Source organism: Hemibagrus wyckioides, linkage group LG09 (genome assembly GCF_019097595.1).
Source record: "Hemibagrus wyckioides isolate EC202008001 linkage group LG09, SWU_Hwy_1.0, whole genome shotgun sequence".
NCBI lineage: Eukaryota > Metazoa > Chordata > Actinopteri > Siluriformes > Bagridae > Hemibagrus > Hemibagrus wyckioides.
Window position 1 is genome coordinate 3230894 of NC_080718.1, and position 20305 is coordinate 3251198.

At 37.0% G+C, this 20305-nt stretch overlaps 2 protein-coding genes across 4 annotated transcripts in view; one reads left to right on the plus strand and one right to left on the minus strand.

Annotated features, from left to right (window-relative positions):
- The first annotated feature begins 377 nt into the window (after positions 1-377).
- On the plus strand, positions 378-4375 carry LOC131359561 (cardiac phospholamban-like). Of its 2 annotated transcripts, none has more exons than XM_058399517.1 (2): positions 378-488; positions 3418-4375. In XM_058399517.1, the coding sequence occupies exon 2, from the start codon at positions 3516-3518 to the stop codon at positions 3672-3674; it is 159 nt and encodes a 52-aa protein (XP_058255500.1). In that variant the 5' UTR covers positions 378-488; positions 3418-3515; the 3' UTR covers positions 3675-4375. The 2 variants fall into 2 exon arrangements, with proteins under 2 accessions (XP_058255500.1, XP_058255501.1); XM_058399518.1 differs by having other exon boundaries at positions 395-488; positions 3422-4375.
- Positions 4376-4792: 417 nt separating this feature from the next.
- Positions 4793-20305, minus strand: part of fam184aa (family with sequence similarity 184 member Aa) — a 32025-nt gene continuing 16512 nt past the window's right edge. Inside the window, exons 10-18 of one of the 2 annotated variants that reach the window (XM_058400076.1) lie at positions 19406-19618; positions 17076-17229; positions 16120-16247; positions 13694-13878; positions 10468-10614; positions 9485-9602; positions 9302-9406; positions 7890-8053; positions 4793-5233 (exon numbers count right to left, since the gene is read on the minus strand). In XM_058400076.1, the coding sequence (XP_058256059.1) occupies positions 5158-5233; positions 7890-8053; positions 9302-9406; positions 9485-9602; positions 10468-10614; positions 13694-13878; positions 16120-16247; positions 17076-17229; positions 19406-19618 (1290 nt within the window). In that variant the 3' untranslated portion in view covers positions 4793-5157. The remainder of the gene's footprint in view (positions 5234-7889; positions 8054-9301; positions 9407-9484; positions 9603-10467; positions 10615-13693; positions 13879-16119; positions 16248-17075; positions 17230-19405; positions 19619-20305) is intronic. The other variant, XM_058400077.1, reaches the window with a different exon arrangement.

Below are 20305 nucleotides of genomic sequence, written 5' to 3' on the forward strand. Positions count from 1 at the left end.
AGCAAATGCCACATATCTAAAGCTACATAAAGACTAACAGATTAACATAGTTTCCTTTATGCATACATAGAAGCCATTACATTACTCAGTGACTATGAGATTAATAAAACAATCTGTTAATATGTAAGCACAAAATTGGTTAAGTTACTGCATCCCATACAAAATAATTCTAACAATGCTGCAAACTCAATGTTTCATATATAGTAAACATCTTGAAGGAGAAGGAGAATAAAGCCTGCACAGGTACAGGTGATTAAATGCAGGCTGACATTTGGACCTATAGGTGTTCATTTTCACAAAGGTCACAGAAATGGTATGGGTCACCCTCTTCCTGGTCACGCTGTGACTATTCCCCACCCCTTCTGTTCCTCCTATAACCTTAATTACCATGAACACAGACGATGAACTGTTCTGTTGTGCTCTCTAGCTCGAGCTTGGAAGTGCTCATCACTTCTGTTCACCTTTAGCACCTTCTTTCACTTCTAACGGTAAGGAAACCTCATTTGTACTCTTTTTATATCACTGACTAGGACAACGGTAGGCCGGTAAAAATGAATGACAAACGATAGCTCTGCTAGATAGCTTTAATATTGATCAGTTTTCTGGGCTGAGTGACTAAGTGCACATTAAACAACCTAGTAGCGAAGAAGATCTTTTTATAAGAAAAGCCTATAAACTGAGAAGTCAGCAAATTATAAGGAAAAGCAAATATGAACACAGTGACGCATTTGCATGTTGTAATAAACCGCCTCTGGTGAATTTGTCTTTTATTCAAATGACTATACAGACTATACAAAGTCCGGCTTTGTAAATACGAGGAGGTTTTGTTAGTCATTATTGCAAAAATGTTATATAAAGACTGTGCACTGTTATACTGTAATGTATCTAATCTAATTTAATATTAGTGCTAAATATGAGACAATATTCCCTCTTTTTAATGTTTATAGCATCCAAATGATCAAAACCAAAAGAATCAAACAAAATCATTTTTGGATACAAGACACAACCAAATAAAAGTATTAAAACCCTTAAACTGCCCTATTCCTCTTATACCATCAGCAACATTCCAACTCTTTATCCATTAAAGAATGATGCATCGTATTGTTATTCGGTTACTGTTACATTTGATGTTGAGGTGTTTCAGTAAAACAAGTGCATTCCTGTTATCCTTAAAATTAAAGCAGCTATAAACAGTCTTCCTTTTCAAATACAGATAGTCATGTTACTGGAAAAACAAACCACAAACTCATCTGTCTGGAAAACGTTCCCCATGTCTGAAAATTTAGGACTGTTAGAAAGCATCTCTTTTGTGATAAAAGTGTTTTACATCAAGCACAGGCATTAATTTCATGAAAAATTCAAGAAAATCTTTAGAAATTCTTTTCTACATTTCAGCAATGTTGGATTCTAGAAAGATCTGTCTGAAGATTAAGTTTGAGACAATATCAGATTCTGGAAGCAGCTCATGGATATAATATTCATATATTCAGACATTTCCGTTCACTGTTGTCTGAGTGATCACAGTGTAATGTGTGAATTTATCCTTCGCAAACGTACATTTAGCCAAGATAAAGGGGCTTCTAATCTCATACCAGACTATAAATCACATTATCAAGATGTTTGATATCCAGGAATTTCCTGCAAGGACAATTGTTTGAAAATTGTGGGTCTAGGAATGCACAAAGCTATAAATGAAACCTGTTACTTTTAACCCCAAGTGGACGAGTCAGTTAGCATCCAATGCAATAGTCTAATTAACGTTATATTATTTCAGATGGATGGATTAGTTTGGGAATGATGGCTTAGTGGTTAGAACGTTCGTCTTGAACCTCCAGGATTAGGGATTTGATTTGCACATCCGTCCTGTCTGTCTAGAGTTTCTATGTTCTCCCAGTAGGTAGGGGGTTTCTTCTGGGTGCTCCAGTTTCCTCCCAGTCCAAAGACATGCTTTGTATGCTAATTGGCATCTATAAATCATCTGACTATACTCTGTGTTGGGCTCGTACCCAAACCAGGGAGTCCCCTGGGGTAGGCACCAGGTTCCCTGAAACTCTGTGGCAACCCATGTGATGGAAATCAGCTAACTGGTTTTACCATGTTATTTTTTTTGCCATTAATAAACTCCTTTGTCCCCTCTTCAATTTAATCCTTGGTGATCAAGAGGAAATTGCTAATATCTTCTGTACGAAATTGTGCTCTATTTAGTAAACCTCTTTATAAAACGTTTTATAGATTCTATGTTAAAATAAGATTAAAATATAATATATATAAATAATAATAAATATAAATAAATATAATATATATATATATATATATATATATATATATATATATATATATATATATATATATATATATATATATATATATATCCAGGATATCCAGCCTTACAATAATCGTAATATATATCACAAAGGACATATCTTCATAGCTTCTGTATTAACGGGATAATCGGGTCAATTTCATTTCAATTTCCTCTTTCAACAAAATTCAGTAAAGTTTTTGGACTAATGTTGCCAAGAGGTAATAGAAGCATATTGTGTTATAGTGTTTAGCATCATGCCACTAACCTTAAAAGACTATTTTTCACATTTGTACATGTCAAGATTTATAATAGCAGAAATAAATATTGAATTTAATAATGAAATCATGCTTGAGACAGCTGTCCTGTTCCTGAGGCACATTTCAGGTTCAAAATGGCTGCTAGCACTGTTTTTAGCTTAGCAAGCTATAAATAATTCTCTGTTTTCCTGCATGTTCACATACTGTACATGTGTTTGAGATACTAAAGAGTGCAAGAAAAGCCATTTGAGATGAGCGGGTGATGATTTAGTCACAATGTTTTGGCATATTAAACTATTACCTAGCAAAATCTTAGCACTTTTAGCTTAGTAACTAAGGTGAAATGTGTTGACTGCTAAAACTGTCATTTATTTTAAATCTAATCATTTTTTTTTTATCTAAAAAGAAGCACATATATAGCTTTGCTGCATTTTGTAGAATAAATACAGTTTGGGAGAATTAGCATCTGATCTAAAATGGCATCCAAGATTAACCTTGTAATGAAAATTCGTTTAACTTCCTCATCAGATCGTTGGACTGTTTACGTTCTAGCTAATGATTTCCTATGTTACCCACAATGCCTTTCAATTACCTATTAAAAGTGATATCCTTAGTCCCAGCACCAAAAATCACTAATATTTCATTATTTCTTTAACACTGTGTTCCAACATGATGTGCCCTCAATTATTCCTTCCTTTCCTTTCTGCTCCCTCACCCCATAATCTCGCTTTACTATAAATACCCACAAGCATTTATAGTATTTATATCTTGTCATCACTTTGTGCTTTGAGCCTCCTTTCACACCTGCTCAGAATAGCTCGATCATCCTCTCTTGTCTTTCTGCTTCGATGAAAGACAGGAGTAAGCGCTAGCAGCTGACGGTAGCGTGGCTCAGTCCCCTGGGCGATCTCTTCTCCTCCTGTCCTCTCGTCCGTGATCCTCTGCAGCTCGCGATGGAGAGAGTTCAAAACATCACCCGCTCGGCCATACGCAGGGCGTCCGTCATGGAGGTGAACCCGCAGACCAAACGCAACCTGCAGGAGCTCTTCATCAACTTCTCGCTCATCCTCATCTGCCTGCTTCTCATCTACATCATCGTCCTGCTGTTGTGAGGATGGAGGACGACGCGTGGACAAAGGAACCCGAGAACAGGACTTTCCTCACTTCGTTGCTAGATTTTATCGCATGGTGTGATCATATTTAGATGTTTGAATGTTCTAGATATTGTTTTTTTATTTCTTACCATTTTCATATACACTACCACCACACCAGCCTACACATGTAACTAAATCAGATATGATTATATTTCACACACAGTTTTCATATGATGGTATTTAACATGAACGCTGTCTCAGAAACAGGATGGCAAATAATAAGTAAATAAAATTAAAGGGGCAATGTGTCATTTTTAAATGTATACTTTTTCAGATATATATATCGAAGAGTCCTGCATTATTTCTGTGCAATAGATCTCACTACTTTTTGTTTCTGGCTTCCGTATACATTTTTTTTTCTGGCCCGGAAATGACCATCAACATCATCGGAGAGCTGTTTAAAAGGAAACCGATTGGAGAAGGCTGGCCAATGTTTTAATCACTTTTGCAATGTCTTTTCAGCCAGCAGAGGGCGCTAACCTTATATTAGAAATTTTTTTACACACACAAATCAAATATTTAGCCCCCAACAAAAAGAAAAAAAATTCTTTTGTTTCCTACTTTGTAAATAAAGTATGTAAAAAAATCACATTGAAAAACATAAAGTTTGTGTAATAATTAACCCTTTCTGTAGTAACTGTAACTCTAAAATAATAAAAGAAAATATTAATATTACTATCATTGATCATTGCTCCATTGTATCCCTGGGACTCTGAAGTTGATTATTTTCCTATATCTACATGGTCTGGAGTGTTTTACTCTGCTTATGCCACAGCAATACACCAACAATTACATTTAAATTTATTAATAAACTGTTTTTTTTATCCTTTTATAATTACATTTTATATTTGAGTTTCTGTTATGACTTTTCAGCAGTCAGAAGAATATCCTACTATTTTAACCTTAAATAAATGTCTGTAATAACTGCATTTCATTTTGTATAAATTACATATTGATTTTAAAAATATTATTACTGAAGATTTATAATAAGAAATATATTACGATATAATAATTATTAATATAACGGAATGCATTAAAGACAGATTTTTCCCACTTTACATTCAACGATACAAGCATCAATTTATAATTGATGGTTTATTGTTTGTAACAAGACAATATAATACAAATATAAACAATTAATTGTGCAATTAATTGTAAATACATTTTCTGGCAAGACAGTGTAGTTTCGGTCCTTCAAGAAGAGATGATCTGATCAGATCAGATCAGATCAGCATCTGACTAAATCGGATATACCTCTCCTCGCATATTGCATTAATGCCCAAGTCAAAGGTATGATAATAATATTATTGTTATAATTGCTATTATAATTCTTATTATTACTGAAATTAAAAACAGGAAGTGAAATTCACAGTGAAGTGCATAACACAGACTAATGGACGACTGAAAAGTGCTGATTCACATGCTCTTCAGGTGGAAAGTATCAGAACGAGAAGTATTGAGACGAGAGTTCCTGTGGCTCTTCTGGTGCTGCTGTCCGATCGTCGCTCTCACGAGGGCTGCCGGAGACACAGAACACGCTGGGGTTAAGCAGGAAATAATAGACTGCTGGACAGTGAAGCGATAAGCAACCCAAAGCGTAAGTGGTAGAGCAGAAAAGCCTGTTATCAGATGATCACAAGGTCCAACGCCACAGACATACATTAGAGAGAGAGAGCAGAAATGACCTTGCTGTCAGTCTGGGGTGGAATATACTATCTCTCTCTACTCTCCACTGTCCACTACAGCCACAGGAGCCTATTGTGAGAGTCTGTGAGTGTGTGCATGTGGAAGAGGGCAAATAAATAGAGCTTCATGTTTCTCCTTCAAACTACAGAGTTGGCAGTCGCACTAAAGCGGGAGGTGGGAAATGACAGGAAATTATATACAGATAGAGAGAGAGCGAGGGAGAGAGAAGGGCCTTATACACTTGTAATAGTTCCCCCATTCTAAACTCTGGGTATAAGGAATCATTATAAACCCTAGGTGTAAAGAATCCTGGTTTATCTTGTTTGTCATTTCACACTGCTCATACCTTACCCAGGGTTTACATTAAATCCTCCCTATTCATAGCCTCACGTTTGTGTTGTTTTATACAACACACGACCGCTTCAAATATCGGCTCGTCTCGCGATTTTGTATCACTGGGGGAAAAAACGGGTATAGTTTATCTTTCACAGCTTTCTAATCTAATCTATAATCTTTTAAAATTTCTAAACATATTTCCTTATTGCTATAGTGCACACTAACTCCACCTACTGACCCGTTTTTGTCAAGTGTTTTTACCTCCTGGTTTTGAGGCACGCTCTGTTTAATTTCTGATTGGGTGTCTTTTACTTAGAATCTAGCTTAATTTATCATAAAAAGCATCATTTCACACTCTACAGGTTTGGCACTGCATTGCAAAATTACAACCTATATCCAACCCTAACACCAACCATAACCTCAGTCCTAACCTCAATACTAACCCTGTCCCAACCCTAACACCAACCTAAATCCTAACCGTCCTAACCCTAATCCCAACGCCAACCTAAATCCTAACCCTTACCCTAACCTCAACCCTAACCCTGTCCTAACCCCAACCTTAACCCCACACTAATCCTATCCCCACCCCTAACACAGACCCTAAACCTTGCCCTAACCACACATAAACCCTTACCATAACCCCACACTAACCCCTACCCTATCCCCAAACTAATCCTAACTCCACCCCTAACCCTTACTCTAACCCCACACTAATCTTAACCCAAACCCCACCCACACCACTAACACTAACCCTAACTCCAACCCCACCCTCACCCCTAACACCAACCCTAACCCCACCCCTAACACTAACCCAAACCGCAACTCCACACTAACCAAGCTTTTCGGAGATTCTTTATACTGACCCTTTTACAACATTTAAAATATGGCAATTTTTATTTTCAGAAAAAGGCACATAAAATTTGTAAGACTGATGTCATACATTCAGATGGGACAAAACTCCCAGAAATATTCCAAAAATGATTACGTGACCCGATATCCAAATGTAAAAGGAATCCAATCTGAATAGACCCTATTGTATACTATATAAGCTTCTCTCTCTCTCTCTCTCTCTCTCTCTGTAGGGATTTTCACACTTCACTTAACCTCATTGTTCTAAACCCAGCATTTAACCCCGGGCTATGGAACATTTTACACTGGTAATTTATAACCATCGTTTTTACCAGGGTTTATAAAACCCTGCACAGACACAAGGAGAGTACAGAACAAAAAAAAAGGACTTTCTTATGTAGGTTATTGAGTTCTGAGTACATGGATAACCTACATACATGTTATGGTCATGTGACCCACTGATCAAGCAGCTACACACTCTATATAATCGCTCAGAATGAAGACCATATCAATGGGTTCTGCAGAGAAAAAAAGAAATGGCACAATGACTAACAAAGATTTTCTCCCAATTTAGTCACTGCCTTGCAATTTCCACCTACTAGCTGGGACGTCATGGGGCAAAGTAATTATCTGACTGGGGAAAAAATCAACCTAAGCACCCAGATAACCCGACTCTGAATACCAGGAGCTTTCCAGCGTGAATATTGACGTAATTCTTAAAATGAAGTCTGAATGCATAAACCTCCAACTTTCCACATTTGGCAAAGCCTCCTTTCAAAAATGAAAGGCAAAAACACTAAAGACACAAAAGAAAGATGAAAAGGAACAAATACACACACACACACACACACACACATTAGTGTCGTTATGCATCACATCCACGGCTAGAAACATGCAAATACTAAAACAAAGAAAACAATGGACACAAGAAAAGGAGGACGTCTACACTACGGCATGCTCGCTTTTCCATTCCAATGCCATTTTTATTATTTATTTCTGATCATAAAGTGTGTATGTGTGCGCCAGTGACTAGGTGGAGTTTAGTGAATGTGCTCCACTCTCTGCTCATGACAGTGATAGCAATGTCCAAGAATGTCCATGCTTCAAATCAGTACGCAACACAAACACTCTTCATGTGCATCGTGTCATTAAGATGCATTGAAGAGCGGGAAAAAAAATAAATAAATTAACAGCAAACACAGTTATGGCTGTGTGATCAAACCAATGGCAGATAGGCCTCTCGTCATGGTGAGCGTGTGTGAGAGAGAGAGGACGGACGCTGGACGAAGAGGCGGGGCTCACCTCCGCGTGGGCAGGGTCAGGGACGGAGCTTTGTGCTCTGCGTGCTGATTGGGGGAACTTGGGACAGACTCTAGGCTGGTAGGCCCCGCCCCTCTCCCTTCCGCTTCCACAACACTTAGGTTTGGAGAGCTGACGAATCGGATTGCAGCTTTTCTACTCTTATGCTACATCGAAAGGACACAAACAGATCGTTTTTTTTTTCTCCCACTAATATAGGACTAGCTTTTAGCTTCCAGCTTGGTGAGCTGAAAGAAAGAAGACACCACTCGAGAGAGAATGGCTTGGAAAGCAAAAGAGGAGATCGATGTAGGAACTAAAGGGTTAAAAGTATAAATGCTGACAAAGGAGATCACATGGACACTTCATGGAAATGAGAGTTAGACAGCTAAGAGGCAAAAAGTAAACAAAAAAAAAAATCATGCACAATAACCCATTCCTAATTTTTTTAAAGGGATGGGATGCATCAGTATTTCAGAAGTCATCATTTGTCTTAATGCAAAAAAAAAACATTAAAAAAACAAAAACAAAAAAAAGGTGTTAATGCAATATAAATGGCTGTGCATTTGAAAAATACATGTTTTTTTCACATAGGGACATGAACTCCTTCATTTAACCCTTAGAATCTTAAATCCAATATATAATTGTGCCTATGGTGTGAATGTTATAATAATGCTAACAGTAGCGTGTGCGGACATTCTTTAACAGCTAACGGTTTCCGCCTTCTACTTCCATGCTTTGGGGAAATAAGTCTTCCATTCAATTAGAATTCTTTTTAACAAATTAAACAAGTTCTTATATATTCGGTAATTAATCTTATACAATTAATTCAGTTCTTGATTCTGATTGGTCAGAAACCGATCATTCATTTTCTGTAAGTTCTCAATGTGTGGTCTGTGAAGAATAGACAAGCTACTAAGCTACTAAGATAGTAAGTTATGTTTCATTTTCTGGCCTCTTGAATGAAATAATTCTGATATTAAACCTCAAATCATAAAAACAGTTTATAATTAATGTTCAAGAATTTAAAAAGAAGGTCAGGTTCCAAAGTATTTAAATTATTATAAACCCCTGGCTTATAATAACAAACAGTTTCTGTTTCATTTTCCCATGCTTTAAATATCTTGCGAATTATTAAATATATGTTGTAATTAGGAATTTAACCGGAAATTGTAAAACAAAAATTGAAAATAAATAAATAAATAAATAATAATTAAAAATATATATATATATATAATAGTAAGAATTTGAAGGGATTTAAAAAGTTTCCTATTCCTCTAAACAAAAGAAGTGCATTTGTTTTACCAGGCAAAAATACCAGCGATTAGGTTCTAAGGGTTAAAAGGCACAGATTGCATTTGTTACACCTTTCTGAGTTTGTGATTAATTCCGAGTGATGTTATTATTATTATTACCTTTATAAGTGGATTAATGACCCCTACATTGGGGCTGGTGTTAAACACTTTATTGAAGCTTGTATCCCGATTCACCAACTCCAACTGGTAGAACTTCTTATCGTCCTGTAACGAAGGAGACAGGATGTAAAACCGAGTGTGTGAAGGACATGTAAGGGCATACAGCATCGGGCACAGACTCACCACCAACTTCTTAACCAGGGACTCTCTTTCAGCCACCATCTCTCTGAGATCAGAGATCGTCTGTAGATCCTCCTGCCTGCTCTCACGGTTCCGAAACTTCTCCTCCGTGCCCTCCAGCCTACACAAACACACACAAGAGCATTCACATGTACACCTCTCAGGCATAACATTGTGAGCAGTAACAGGTAAAGTGAATAAGACTGATTATCTCCTCATCATGGCACCTGTTAGTGGGTGAGATATATTAGGCAGCAAGTGAACATTTTGTCCTCAATGTTGATGTGTTAGAAGCAGGAAAAATGGACAAGCGTAAGGATTTGAGCGAGTTTGATGAAGGGCCAGATTGTGATGGCTAGACCACTGGATCAGAGCATCTCCAAAACTGCAGCTCTTGTGGGGTGTTCCCGGTCTGCAGTGGTCAGTGTCTATCAGAAGTGATCCAAGGAAGGAACAGTGGTGAACTGTTGACAGGGTCATGGAGCGAAGGCTCATTGATGCACGTGGGGAGTGAAGGCTGGCCCGTGTGATCCGATCCAACAGATGAGCTACTGTTGCTCAAAGTGCTGAAGAAGTTAATGCTGGTTCTGACAGAAGAATACACAGTGCATGAAGGGTCAGGGCTGTTTTGTTAGCAAATGGGGGACCAACACAATATTAGGAAGGTGGTCATAATGTTATGCCTGGTCCGTGTATTGTAAACTACACGATAGAAATCATTTTAAAAAATCTGGTAATGCTGTTAAATCAGTTTGAATTTTTTTGAGGTGGCCCGGAGACAAAAACAAAAGGACAGCTAAAGTAAATAAAATAAAAATGTTATGACTGGCGTCTCATTCAGTCAGAAATCACCTTAAACAAAGTGGCTTGTGTATAAAATTTACTTTATTTAGCTCATTGCAGCTAAGCTAAATTTAAAAAATGCCATCAATATCATGATTAAATAACACTGTAAAGCACAATGTCAAAAAATAAAATAAACCTACAGGATTTGCAGAGCGGAGATCTTGTCCTTCAGCAGCTCCTGAGCTTTGTTAAAATCCGACAACATGATTTGTGTTTCTCTGTTATGGGTCACGCTGAGCTCGCCGATCTCCCTCTCATGCCTCTTAGACAGATCTTGTTCATGCCCCCTGGAAAGACATTTAACACATTTAATAAAGCAAACTGTAAACATTTGATTACACTCAACATCATCAGTTTTACAGGTTCAGGGTAATAGAGTTGATCCTGATCTCAAGCTCAAATTTTTTTCTGTGTATCTCCTTTTGTCCATGTTCTCTGGCTTTCTCCCAAAAACATCTTTGATCATTTTAACTTTAATATCAGCATTAAATAATACTACAATGTGCCTTTCCTTTGTGTTGGTGTTCTCCTTTAATGATTATTTTAAAAACATATTTGGATCATAAAAACCTTTTAGAGTAAAGCTTTAAATGTACATTCTGAGCAGTAAGAGGTGAAGTGAATAAGACTGATGATCTCCTCATCATGGCACCTGTTAGTGGCTGGGATATACCTGTATTAGGCAGCAAGTGAACATTTTGTCCTCAAAGTTGATGTGTTAGAAGCAGGGAAAATGGACTTGAGCGAGTTTGACGAAGGACCAAATTGTGATGGCTAGTCCACTGGATCAGAGCATCTCCAAAACTGCAGCTCTTGTGGGGTGTTCCCGGTCTGCAGTGGTCAGTGTCTATCAAAAGTGGTCCAAGGAAGGAACAGTGGTGAACCGGTGACAGGGTCATGGGCGGCCAAGGCTCATTGATACACGTGGGGAGCAAAGGCTGATGGCTGTGGCCTCTTTCAGCAGGATAATGCACCAAGTAAAAATGGTTCAGGAATGGTTTGATGAGCACAACAACCAATTTGAGGTGTTGACTTGGCCTCTAAATTCCCCAGAGCTCAATCCAATTGAGCATCTGTGGGATGTGCTGGACAAACAAGTCTGCTCCATGGAGGCCCCACCTCGCAACTTACAGGATTTAAAGAATCTGCTGCTAACATCTTGGTACCAGATACCACAGCGCACCTTCAGGGATCTAGTGAAGTGCATGTCTCGGCTGTTTTGGCAGCAAAAAGGGGGACCAACACAGTATTAGGCAGGTGGTCATAATGTTATGGCTGATCGGTGTATATTATGTGTGTAGACTTAAGATACTACCGTTAAGTCACAAAATGAGAAGAAAGTGAGAAAATGGAACATTTCTAAATGGCTCAAAACACACACACACAAAAATCTATAGATAAGGCAATGAATTAGAAATCCTGGAGATTAATATGACTAAAAACCTCAATAAAAAAATGTCAAAGATCTGATAAATATTTTAAGATTTCAGCTATAGTTGTTCAGGTTGTGTGTGTGTGTGTGAAGTAACAAGTAATGATCTGATGAAAGGTTCATTTAATGCACTCAAAAATTCAATCTAACACAATTTCAAGCGGTTTAAAGGTTCAATTTTAATAAACGGAGCGAGACACTAATACAGTTGTGAGAGAGGGAGCGAGAGAAAGAAATTCATAGTGCTAAAAGAAAATCATCTGATATCGTTTCTAAATAATAAAGAATCTGGTAGTGGAAAGAATTGTGTATGTGTGTGTGTGATCAGACTTTTACCAATCATTTTATTCATTTAGGTAGCAAACTTCCACAATTTAGTTTAGGATTATACAGAAAAAATGTACATAAAATCCTCTCAGGCTTCCTTCTGAGAACTGACGTGAGCGATGTGATTAAAATTGGCTTCAGAGAGAGAGAGAGAGAGAGAGAGAGAGAGAGAGAGAGAGAGAATGAGAGAGAGAGAGAGAGAGAGAGAGAGAGAGATACAGCTTTAATCTGCCTCAGGCCTTCCAGAGAAAATCACTTCTTCTGCCCTCCTAATGCCTGCTGAATTAACCTTTATGGCTGCACTGCTGGAGAGATTTTTTTTATTTATTTATTTTTATCAAGAAAAATAGCCCTTCAACTACGTTACACCACCACACAAATGTTAGACTTGCAAATTTGTGCTTTCCTTTAGCCCGGATAAAATGAAAACATTTCATTTCACTTGTTTTCCTCTGTACCTTTTTTCTCAACAGTAATACATTTTATTCAGTGTCGTGCTAAAAATCCAGTCTAAGAGGAATTTCCAAAACACAACCTGATTAGCATTAAACTAGCAACATAGCATATAATTAAATCCTTCCTGTTTTGTGCTAGAAATTCAGTCTAAAATGAATTTCTAACATACAACCTGATTAGCATTAAACTTGCATCATAGCATATAATTAAGTCCTTCCTGTTTCATTTTTTATTGTGCTAAAGATCCCCTCTAAAAAGAATGTCTACAATACAACCTGATTAGCATTAAACGAGCATCAGAACGTATAATTAGTAGTCTCATTCATCCCCAGAGGTAAAGCTGTACCTTTAACCCTTTCCCTGCCTCGTCATTGGTTTGTTACCTGTCTGTGTTTAGCGCTGGTTAGTTTGCCTACTGATATCTTTCTGTGTTGTCAGTTGTATTTGTTCGATACTACGCCTTGTTTTTCTAATTTCCTACTTCCTAGTTTTCTTTTAACGCTTACTCATGTTTTGCAAATATAAATATTGTAATGCGTATCTACCTGTGACTTGACCATCGTGCTGTGCTCTTGTTGCGATTCCTAGATCTGTCTTTAATCAAGAAATTGATTTCATACACTTCCATCCAGAATTTTAAAGACACCATGCGTACTATTTTTATACTCAGCTCTTATTCATCACTTGCAAGTCGCACGATTGACCAAATCATGACCTCTGTTCGCTTAGATGAGCGAACCCCATTATCTAAAGTGAAGTGTTTTCAATTTAGACTAATAACACGGCTGTGGAGCTCAGGAGCCGCCAGACGGTCGCTTTAACGTCCCTTCAATAACGACTGCTGAGAAGAATGTTTTTCACGTGAGTGTTAAACTCCCACAATGAACCCTCTGGATTTTGTTCCAGTGTACAATGTCACGGCTGGAACGCGTAAAATCCGAGCAGCTGCTGCCGAAAGAGAGCTTTTTTTAGACCCCTTCATCTTATTAAAGACGTCTGTCATTGGTCCCTATTGGTTCCTTTGTTTGTTCACAAGCAAATGTTTTTTGACGTTCAACAACAAACCCCTAAAATATTGGATGTTTCTGATGATGCCATAAGAGTGTCATTTGCGTGTGAGTGTGCTATGGATTGATGTTCACTAATCAGACCTGATCTGTAGATTGGCTTCGCTGCGGACACGCAGGACTTCTTTCCCCTTCAGCTCCAGCTCTTTGGTTAGCGTGCTGATGGTTTCATTCAGAGAGTGAATCTCATGGTCCAAATCGGTGACACGGTTCTTCCTGCAGGTCGCTTCCTGCTGCAGGTCCGTGAGCCGAGTCAGTAGATCCTGCTCCTGAAATTCATGCCACAGAATTAAATGTGTCAGAGTCTCAAATAGAGTGGATTGTGACTACGAGAAAAATACACCACATATGATTTCATACTACAGTTTTTAATTTTATTGCTGTTCGGCTACCCGCTGTTAGTGGGAACGACAGAGCAGCTCTTTGTCCATAAACTTTCATGTTAATGATATTGTAAACACTATCATGCTTATTATCTGGTAGCTTACGAGCTAACTAGGTGAGCTAAATCATTGCTGGAATGAAGAGCGATTCCTCGTATCATCTGGAACTTTGGGGCTAACATCGGTAGGATTTCTCATTAACATGAATTCATAAGCAGCCATTGAGAAAAGAAGTTCTTGCTCTTGGTGCTAACAACTGAACCTGACTGCTATTATGTTAAGTTTGAGACTGAGATCGTTGAACGAAATGGATGATCCTAAACACACATTCCAGTGCAATGATTGGGTTAAAAAAAAAAAAGATGGAACCTTTCAAATCTGTTCATTTCCATATGTGTTGTTTCTAGATTCTTCTAGATTTCTATAGATTCTTTTTTTTCCTGGAATATGTTGAATGTTGTTCGGCTTAGAAATGAACTAGGTAAATAAAATACATTTTTAATGTCTGATTAATCATCTACATAAAATTCATGAATTTCATTTTATTTACTGACTTAAATGTAGCACATTCTTTAAAAATATTAAGTATTTTTATTTCCTTTTTATATATTTTGACAGCTTTTTTTTGCTGTTGAAAACATCACATTTCTTCAAAGCTAATCGTCTCAAGTCGATGAGGGTGTTACAAATAGAGTCAGAGCACAACCTGAAACTTTAAAAATGTAACTACTTAAATGTAAATAGTTTTAAATTATAATAATGTAAAATATAATAATTAATAATAATATATAATAATAATTTGAAATATAATAATTATAATAGTTTTAACTATTTAAATTTAACCTAAAAAAAAAAATCAGATTGCAGTAGACATCACTGATTCGACTGAATTTTTCACGCAAAATATTAAACAAGTAACAAGGAAGGCCAGAAAGACTAAGAGAGAAATGGTAGGAGAATTGAAGAGAGAGAGAGAGAGAGAGAGAGAGAGAAAGAGAGAGAGAGAGAGAGAGTGTGTAAGATTAATGTGAAAATGGAAATATGCGAAGGACACTAACTTCTCCTATTCTTCATTTTCATCGCTCACTTTCCAGTAAAGTGAGGCTTATCCCCGAAGCAAATTCATCACTGTCACCAGCCAGCTCAGGCTCCTGGGGGCTGCTACCTGTTCGTGACAGCCTCGTTTATTTCCGTGCCTAGCTCTGGGAGATGCACAGATGTGTCTCGTCCTCTGGTTTTTAAGAAAGTAAGGTTCATCGTAGCTCTTTCGTAAAACAACCCCCCCCCCAAAAAAAATGGAACTGAATCTGCTCACTCTCACATACTAAACATCTTTATATAATTTATATGTTTCTGTCTTTATATCTTTCATGAAACATTATAAACCTGAGTCACAAATTTTTGTTTCCTAGTGTAAATCATGTTGTCGTTGCTGCATCGCAACAGCGTAAAAAGTGAAGCCAGCAGTGCGAACATGCTGATTCTTCATTCTGATTGGTCAGAAAGTTGATAAATTGCGATATTTATATCCCGTGAATTTATTCTGATGTATAATCTTTTTTTTTTTTATCATTCATGAGCTATTTATTTTTATTATTCTGTTGTAAGATTCTTTCTTCTTGTTATTATTTACATTCTATCTATCTATCTATCTATCTATCTATCTATCTATCTATCTATCTATCTATCTATCTATCTATCTATCTATCTATCTATCTATCTATCTATTCAGAACTTGTAATTTTCAAATAAAAAAAAATGCAAAAAAAGACATAAAAATTGATCTAATATTCAAATTTAACCACTTTTTCTATTATTAGATTACAAGAAACCAAATCTAAGATTATTAAGCATATTTCTAGGCATTATTTATTTATTTATTCTATTAGAGGATCATTTTGCTTAATTATTTACGTACATTTATTATTATACATATATTATTACTGAAATATCATTTAAGTCATAACAAAAAGACGAAAATGTTTCTGTCTTTATATCTTTCATGAAATTTTATAAACTTGTGAACTTGAGTAGGTGTGAAGGTAGCCATAGAGGTGTGTGTGTGGGTGTGTGTGAGAGAGAGAGGGTGTGTGTGAGAGAGTGAGAGGGTGTGTGTGTGTTACTTACATGCTTTTTGCAGCACTCCACTGTTTTGTGCAGCTCTCTTTTAGCCACTGTGTTTTCTTGCAGATGTTTCTGTCTCAGGTGTTCGATAGCCGTAGCATGCAAATGGTTCAGCTCGGACCGTAGGGAGGCTTCAGCCCAACACACACACACACACACACACACACAGCTATTTATACAACCAGAGTATATACCGTACATCCAGAGACTTTACTGTACCCACAGCTATTTTCTAGCGTAAACGTTTTTAATATTTATTTTAAACAACGTCATAATTATTCATTTCTATATTTAATGCTGTGATATAAAAATAATGCATGCCTAGGGTGGTTTAATATGGCACCACTTGTGCAGTGCCGCTTCACACAATGATTATACAAAAGGCTATTTAAAAATCAATTATTAATTTTTTTTTTATCACAAATGAATGTCTCTTTTTTAATTTTATCTCAGAAATGTCCTCTATATACAAGTCCCTGTGTAGGAGATGTTACTATAGAAGCAAGTATTCGAAGTCCAAACCGGATCCGGGTCACATGACCTGCTACCTTGCTCTGGTTCTCTGGACATCTGATGCGTTTCACTTCATCACTGATACAAATCTTCATCTTTTTAAACACTTTAAATCTCACTTTAAAGTCTTGCCACTTTCGCTGTACAATAAACAACAGACATCTGCTGCTCAATACGAACAGCTGAGAACTGAGAACAGCTAAAATTATTTACTTATGGGCTGTAGAAGATGTACAAAAGATTGATAAAGGTGACTGGGACACAAAACACACACACACACACACACTCACACAAAATTAAACACATAATAGTGTAAAGTCCTGAATATTGCTGTGTATACACAACAGTAACAGATTCCAAGCTTACTTCCTGAATCCGATCCTGGTATGTTTCAGTGTTACTGAAGTGTGTTAATAGTGTGTGTGTGTGTGTGTGTGTATTCATACCCAGCATGGCCTTTCCCTCATCTTCGAGCTCAAAGCGCAGAGTTTGAAGCTCCTGATCAGACTGTTGCTGCAAAATATCCAGCGTCTGTCTGTGGGCTTCTCTGAGAGCATGGAGCTCTTCACGCTGCTCCTGCTTCAGCCGGTCCTCTAGCTCCTACACACACACACACACACACACAAAATATTACTCCATTAATATTAATTAAATTAAGTTTAGCTTGGACCAAAATTTCTTGTTCAAATTGTAGTGAAGGTCATGGCTACAAAATCCACATTAAAACTGATGTAATGAATAATAAAACTCTTCAGGGATGTACTGTTACAGGAAAAGAATCAATGGCGGAAAACATCCTCGATGTTACGGAGACGGCTTGTGTAAAATGTTTCAAATGTCAAAGCCATTTGTTTTCTTTGTTAAGCAAGAACATTATTAGTAGTAGTATAATCCTTGTGAAGACATTGTTGCTATAGAAACGCTAACCTATTACATGTCCATGTTAATATAAACCAATGATTTGCCTTGTAGCAGATACACAACATTACAAAACTGCCATTTCAACCTATTTTCGTTATGTAACAAATCGTGACAAATCCGTTTCTCACGCTTTACAGTGCCGAATCGATCGCCTGCTGAGTAGCTGCTCTATTTTAACCGACCGCATCCTACAGTCCACCCACAAAAGCCCCCCCCCAAAAAAAACAGGCCATCCGAAGCACATCTCATACACAAGCACTGGGAGATGAAAGCCACCACTCTGCTCTAGTTATTTATTTATTTGTCTGTAATCCAAGCCAAAAAGCAGCTTATAGAAAGGACTCTCTCAGCCACAAAATGAGAAAAGGCTCGGCATGATGCTTTCTGCTTGTCCGAGTCTCATTTCATCATCAACTAGACCATCATCAACCTTCTGCAAGGTCACAGAATGCGCTAGAATTCTCTCTTTCCTAGACTGAAGCCTAGATTAGTCATGTCTGAGCCAAGAAGATTTTGGACTAAGACAATGAAAAAAATGTTCTGTTGAGATTTTTTCATCTAGTTCCTGTATGAGTTCCTGTTCTGCATTAATACGGTACTGCAGGAACCATGACACAGACTGTGGACCAAGTAAAAATTCACCCTGTGCTGCATTTGACTAAAGGTCGTAACTTCTAATTTTCCTGCATGTTTTCAAAAAAAAAACAGTAAAATGACAAAATTAGGGGAAAAAAACCTCAAAATTGATCTAATATTCAAATCTATCCACTATTTCTATTATTAGATGACAAGAAACCAAATCTAAGATTATTAAGCATATTTTATTTATTTATTTATAATTCTATTGGAGGAATTTTTTTCTTATTTTTTCTTCTTATTATTTACATTCTATTATTTATTTATTTTTTATTCATAATTTGTAACTTTAATTTCCATGTATGTTTAAAAAATAATAATAAAATGCAAAAAAAGGACATTAAATTTAAATTAATCTACTACTCAAATTTATCCACTATTTCTATTATAAGATTATAAGAAACCTAAACCTAAACATATTTCTAGGAATATTTTATTCATTTATTTATTTAGTCTATTAGGGGATAATTCAGCTTTTACCCCTCTTATTATTAATTACATTTATTTATTTATTATTCTGTTGAAGGATAATTTTGCTTCTTTCTAGAAATTGCTCAAATGCTTCAAATTAACAAATTTTCCTTCCGAAAGAAAAAGAAAATGAAAAACTTAAAAAATAGTAAAAGATGTCTGGAGACAGAAAATTTTATTAAAATTTAAATAGAAATTTAATGATCTTAGATTTGGTTTCTTGTACAGTCAAGATATTTTAATATCAGTCAAGGTATTTTAACTTCTTTAACTATAAGATGCCATTTTTTGCAGTGTTGGAATTAAGAAATGTCTCAACTTCGAGTTCACCAAATCAAGAAGCCGGCTCACGGTATGCACCATTGACATAGTAGCATTTCTATACACTACATCAAATTCAAATTCAAATTAATTTTATTTTATTTTATTTTTATGACTATCACAGTCATAACAGAAACCGTCGAGGTAAGTCTGAATGCTAAGTAGAATGCAGCATTAGCTTTCGATCGAACAGAACGAAGCAGCGGAGCTTTAATCTGTCTGGTTCTCTTGTCTATACGCTCTACTCCCCTCCAACTTGAATACCTCCATCAGCACCATCACACAACAGCTAAGCTCAGTCTCTTCCATAACTTAGTACATCTACAGTGTCTGGCTCATTGCATTTGATATTTGATGAGTGTTTTAGAGTGGACTTTTCCTTTAATACTGTGTGTAGAGAAGTCACTGTGTGTATCTGTATACTTACCCTAAGCTCGAGCTGGCGGGCCTCCTCCAGCTCCTGCATGGTGCAGCAGTGGGCATCCTGCAGGTGGCGCTCTCGTTGTTGATGCTCCAGAGCTAACTCGTGCATCTCCTGTGCCAAGTGCTGTCGCTCCTGAGTGAACTGAGACTGCAACTGCTGCAGGGCGCCGTTTGACTGCGAGAGCTGCAGCTCTAGACTTTGCTTCAGTAAGGAGATCTAACACACACACACACACAGTTATATCAAAACATGACATCTATCTATCTATCTATCTATCTATCTATCTATCTATCTATCTATCTATCTATCTATCTATTTATCTGTCTGTCTGTCTGTCTGTCTATCCATCCATCCATCCATCCATCCATCCATCCATCTATCTTCTGAACTGCTGTATCCTGCACAGAGTTGTTGGGAACCTGAAGCTTATCCTGGAGAACTCAGGGCTTCCTGGACAGTGTGGCATCCATTCATACATTCATCAAATCATTCATCAATCCATTCATCTATCTATCTATCTATCTATCTATCTATCTATCTATCTATCTATCTATCTATCTATCTATCTATCTATCTATCTATCTATCTATCTATCTGTCTGTCTGTCTGTCTGTCTGTCTGTCTGTCTGTCTATCCATCCATCCATCCATCCATCCATCCATCCATCTATCTTCTGAACTGCTGTATCCTGCACAGAGTTTTTGGGAACCTGAAGCTTATCCTGGAGAACTCAGGGCTTCCTGGACAGTGTGGCATCCATTCATACATTCATCAAATCATTCATCAATCCATTCATCTATCTATCTATCTATCTATCTATCTATCTATCTATCTATCTATCTATCTATCTATCTATCTATCTATCTATCTATCTGTCTATCCATCCATCCATCCATCCATCCA

Coding starts and splice junctions, on each gene's coding strand:
- LOC131359561 (XM_058399517.1), top strand. CDS start 3,516: ATGGAGAGAGTTCAAAACATCACCCGCTCGGCCATACGCAGGGCGTCC.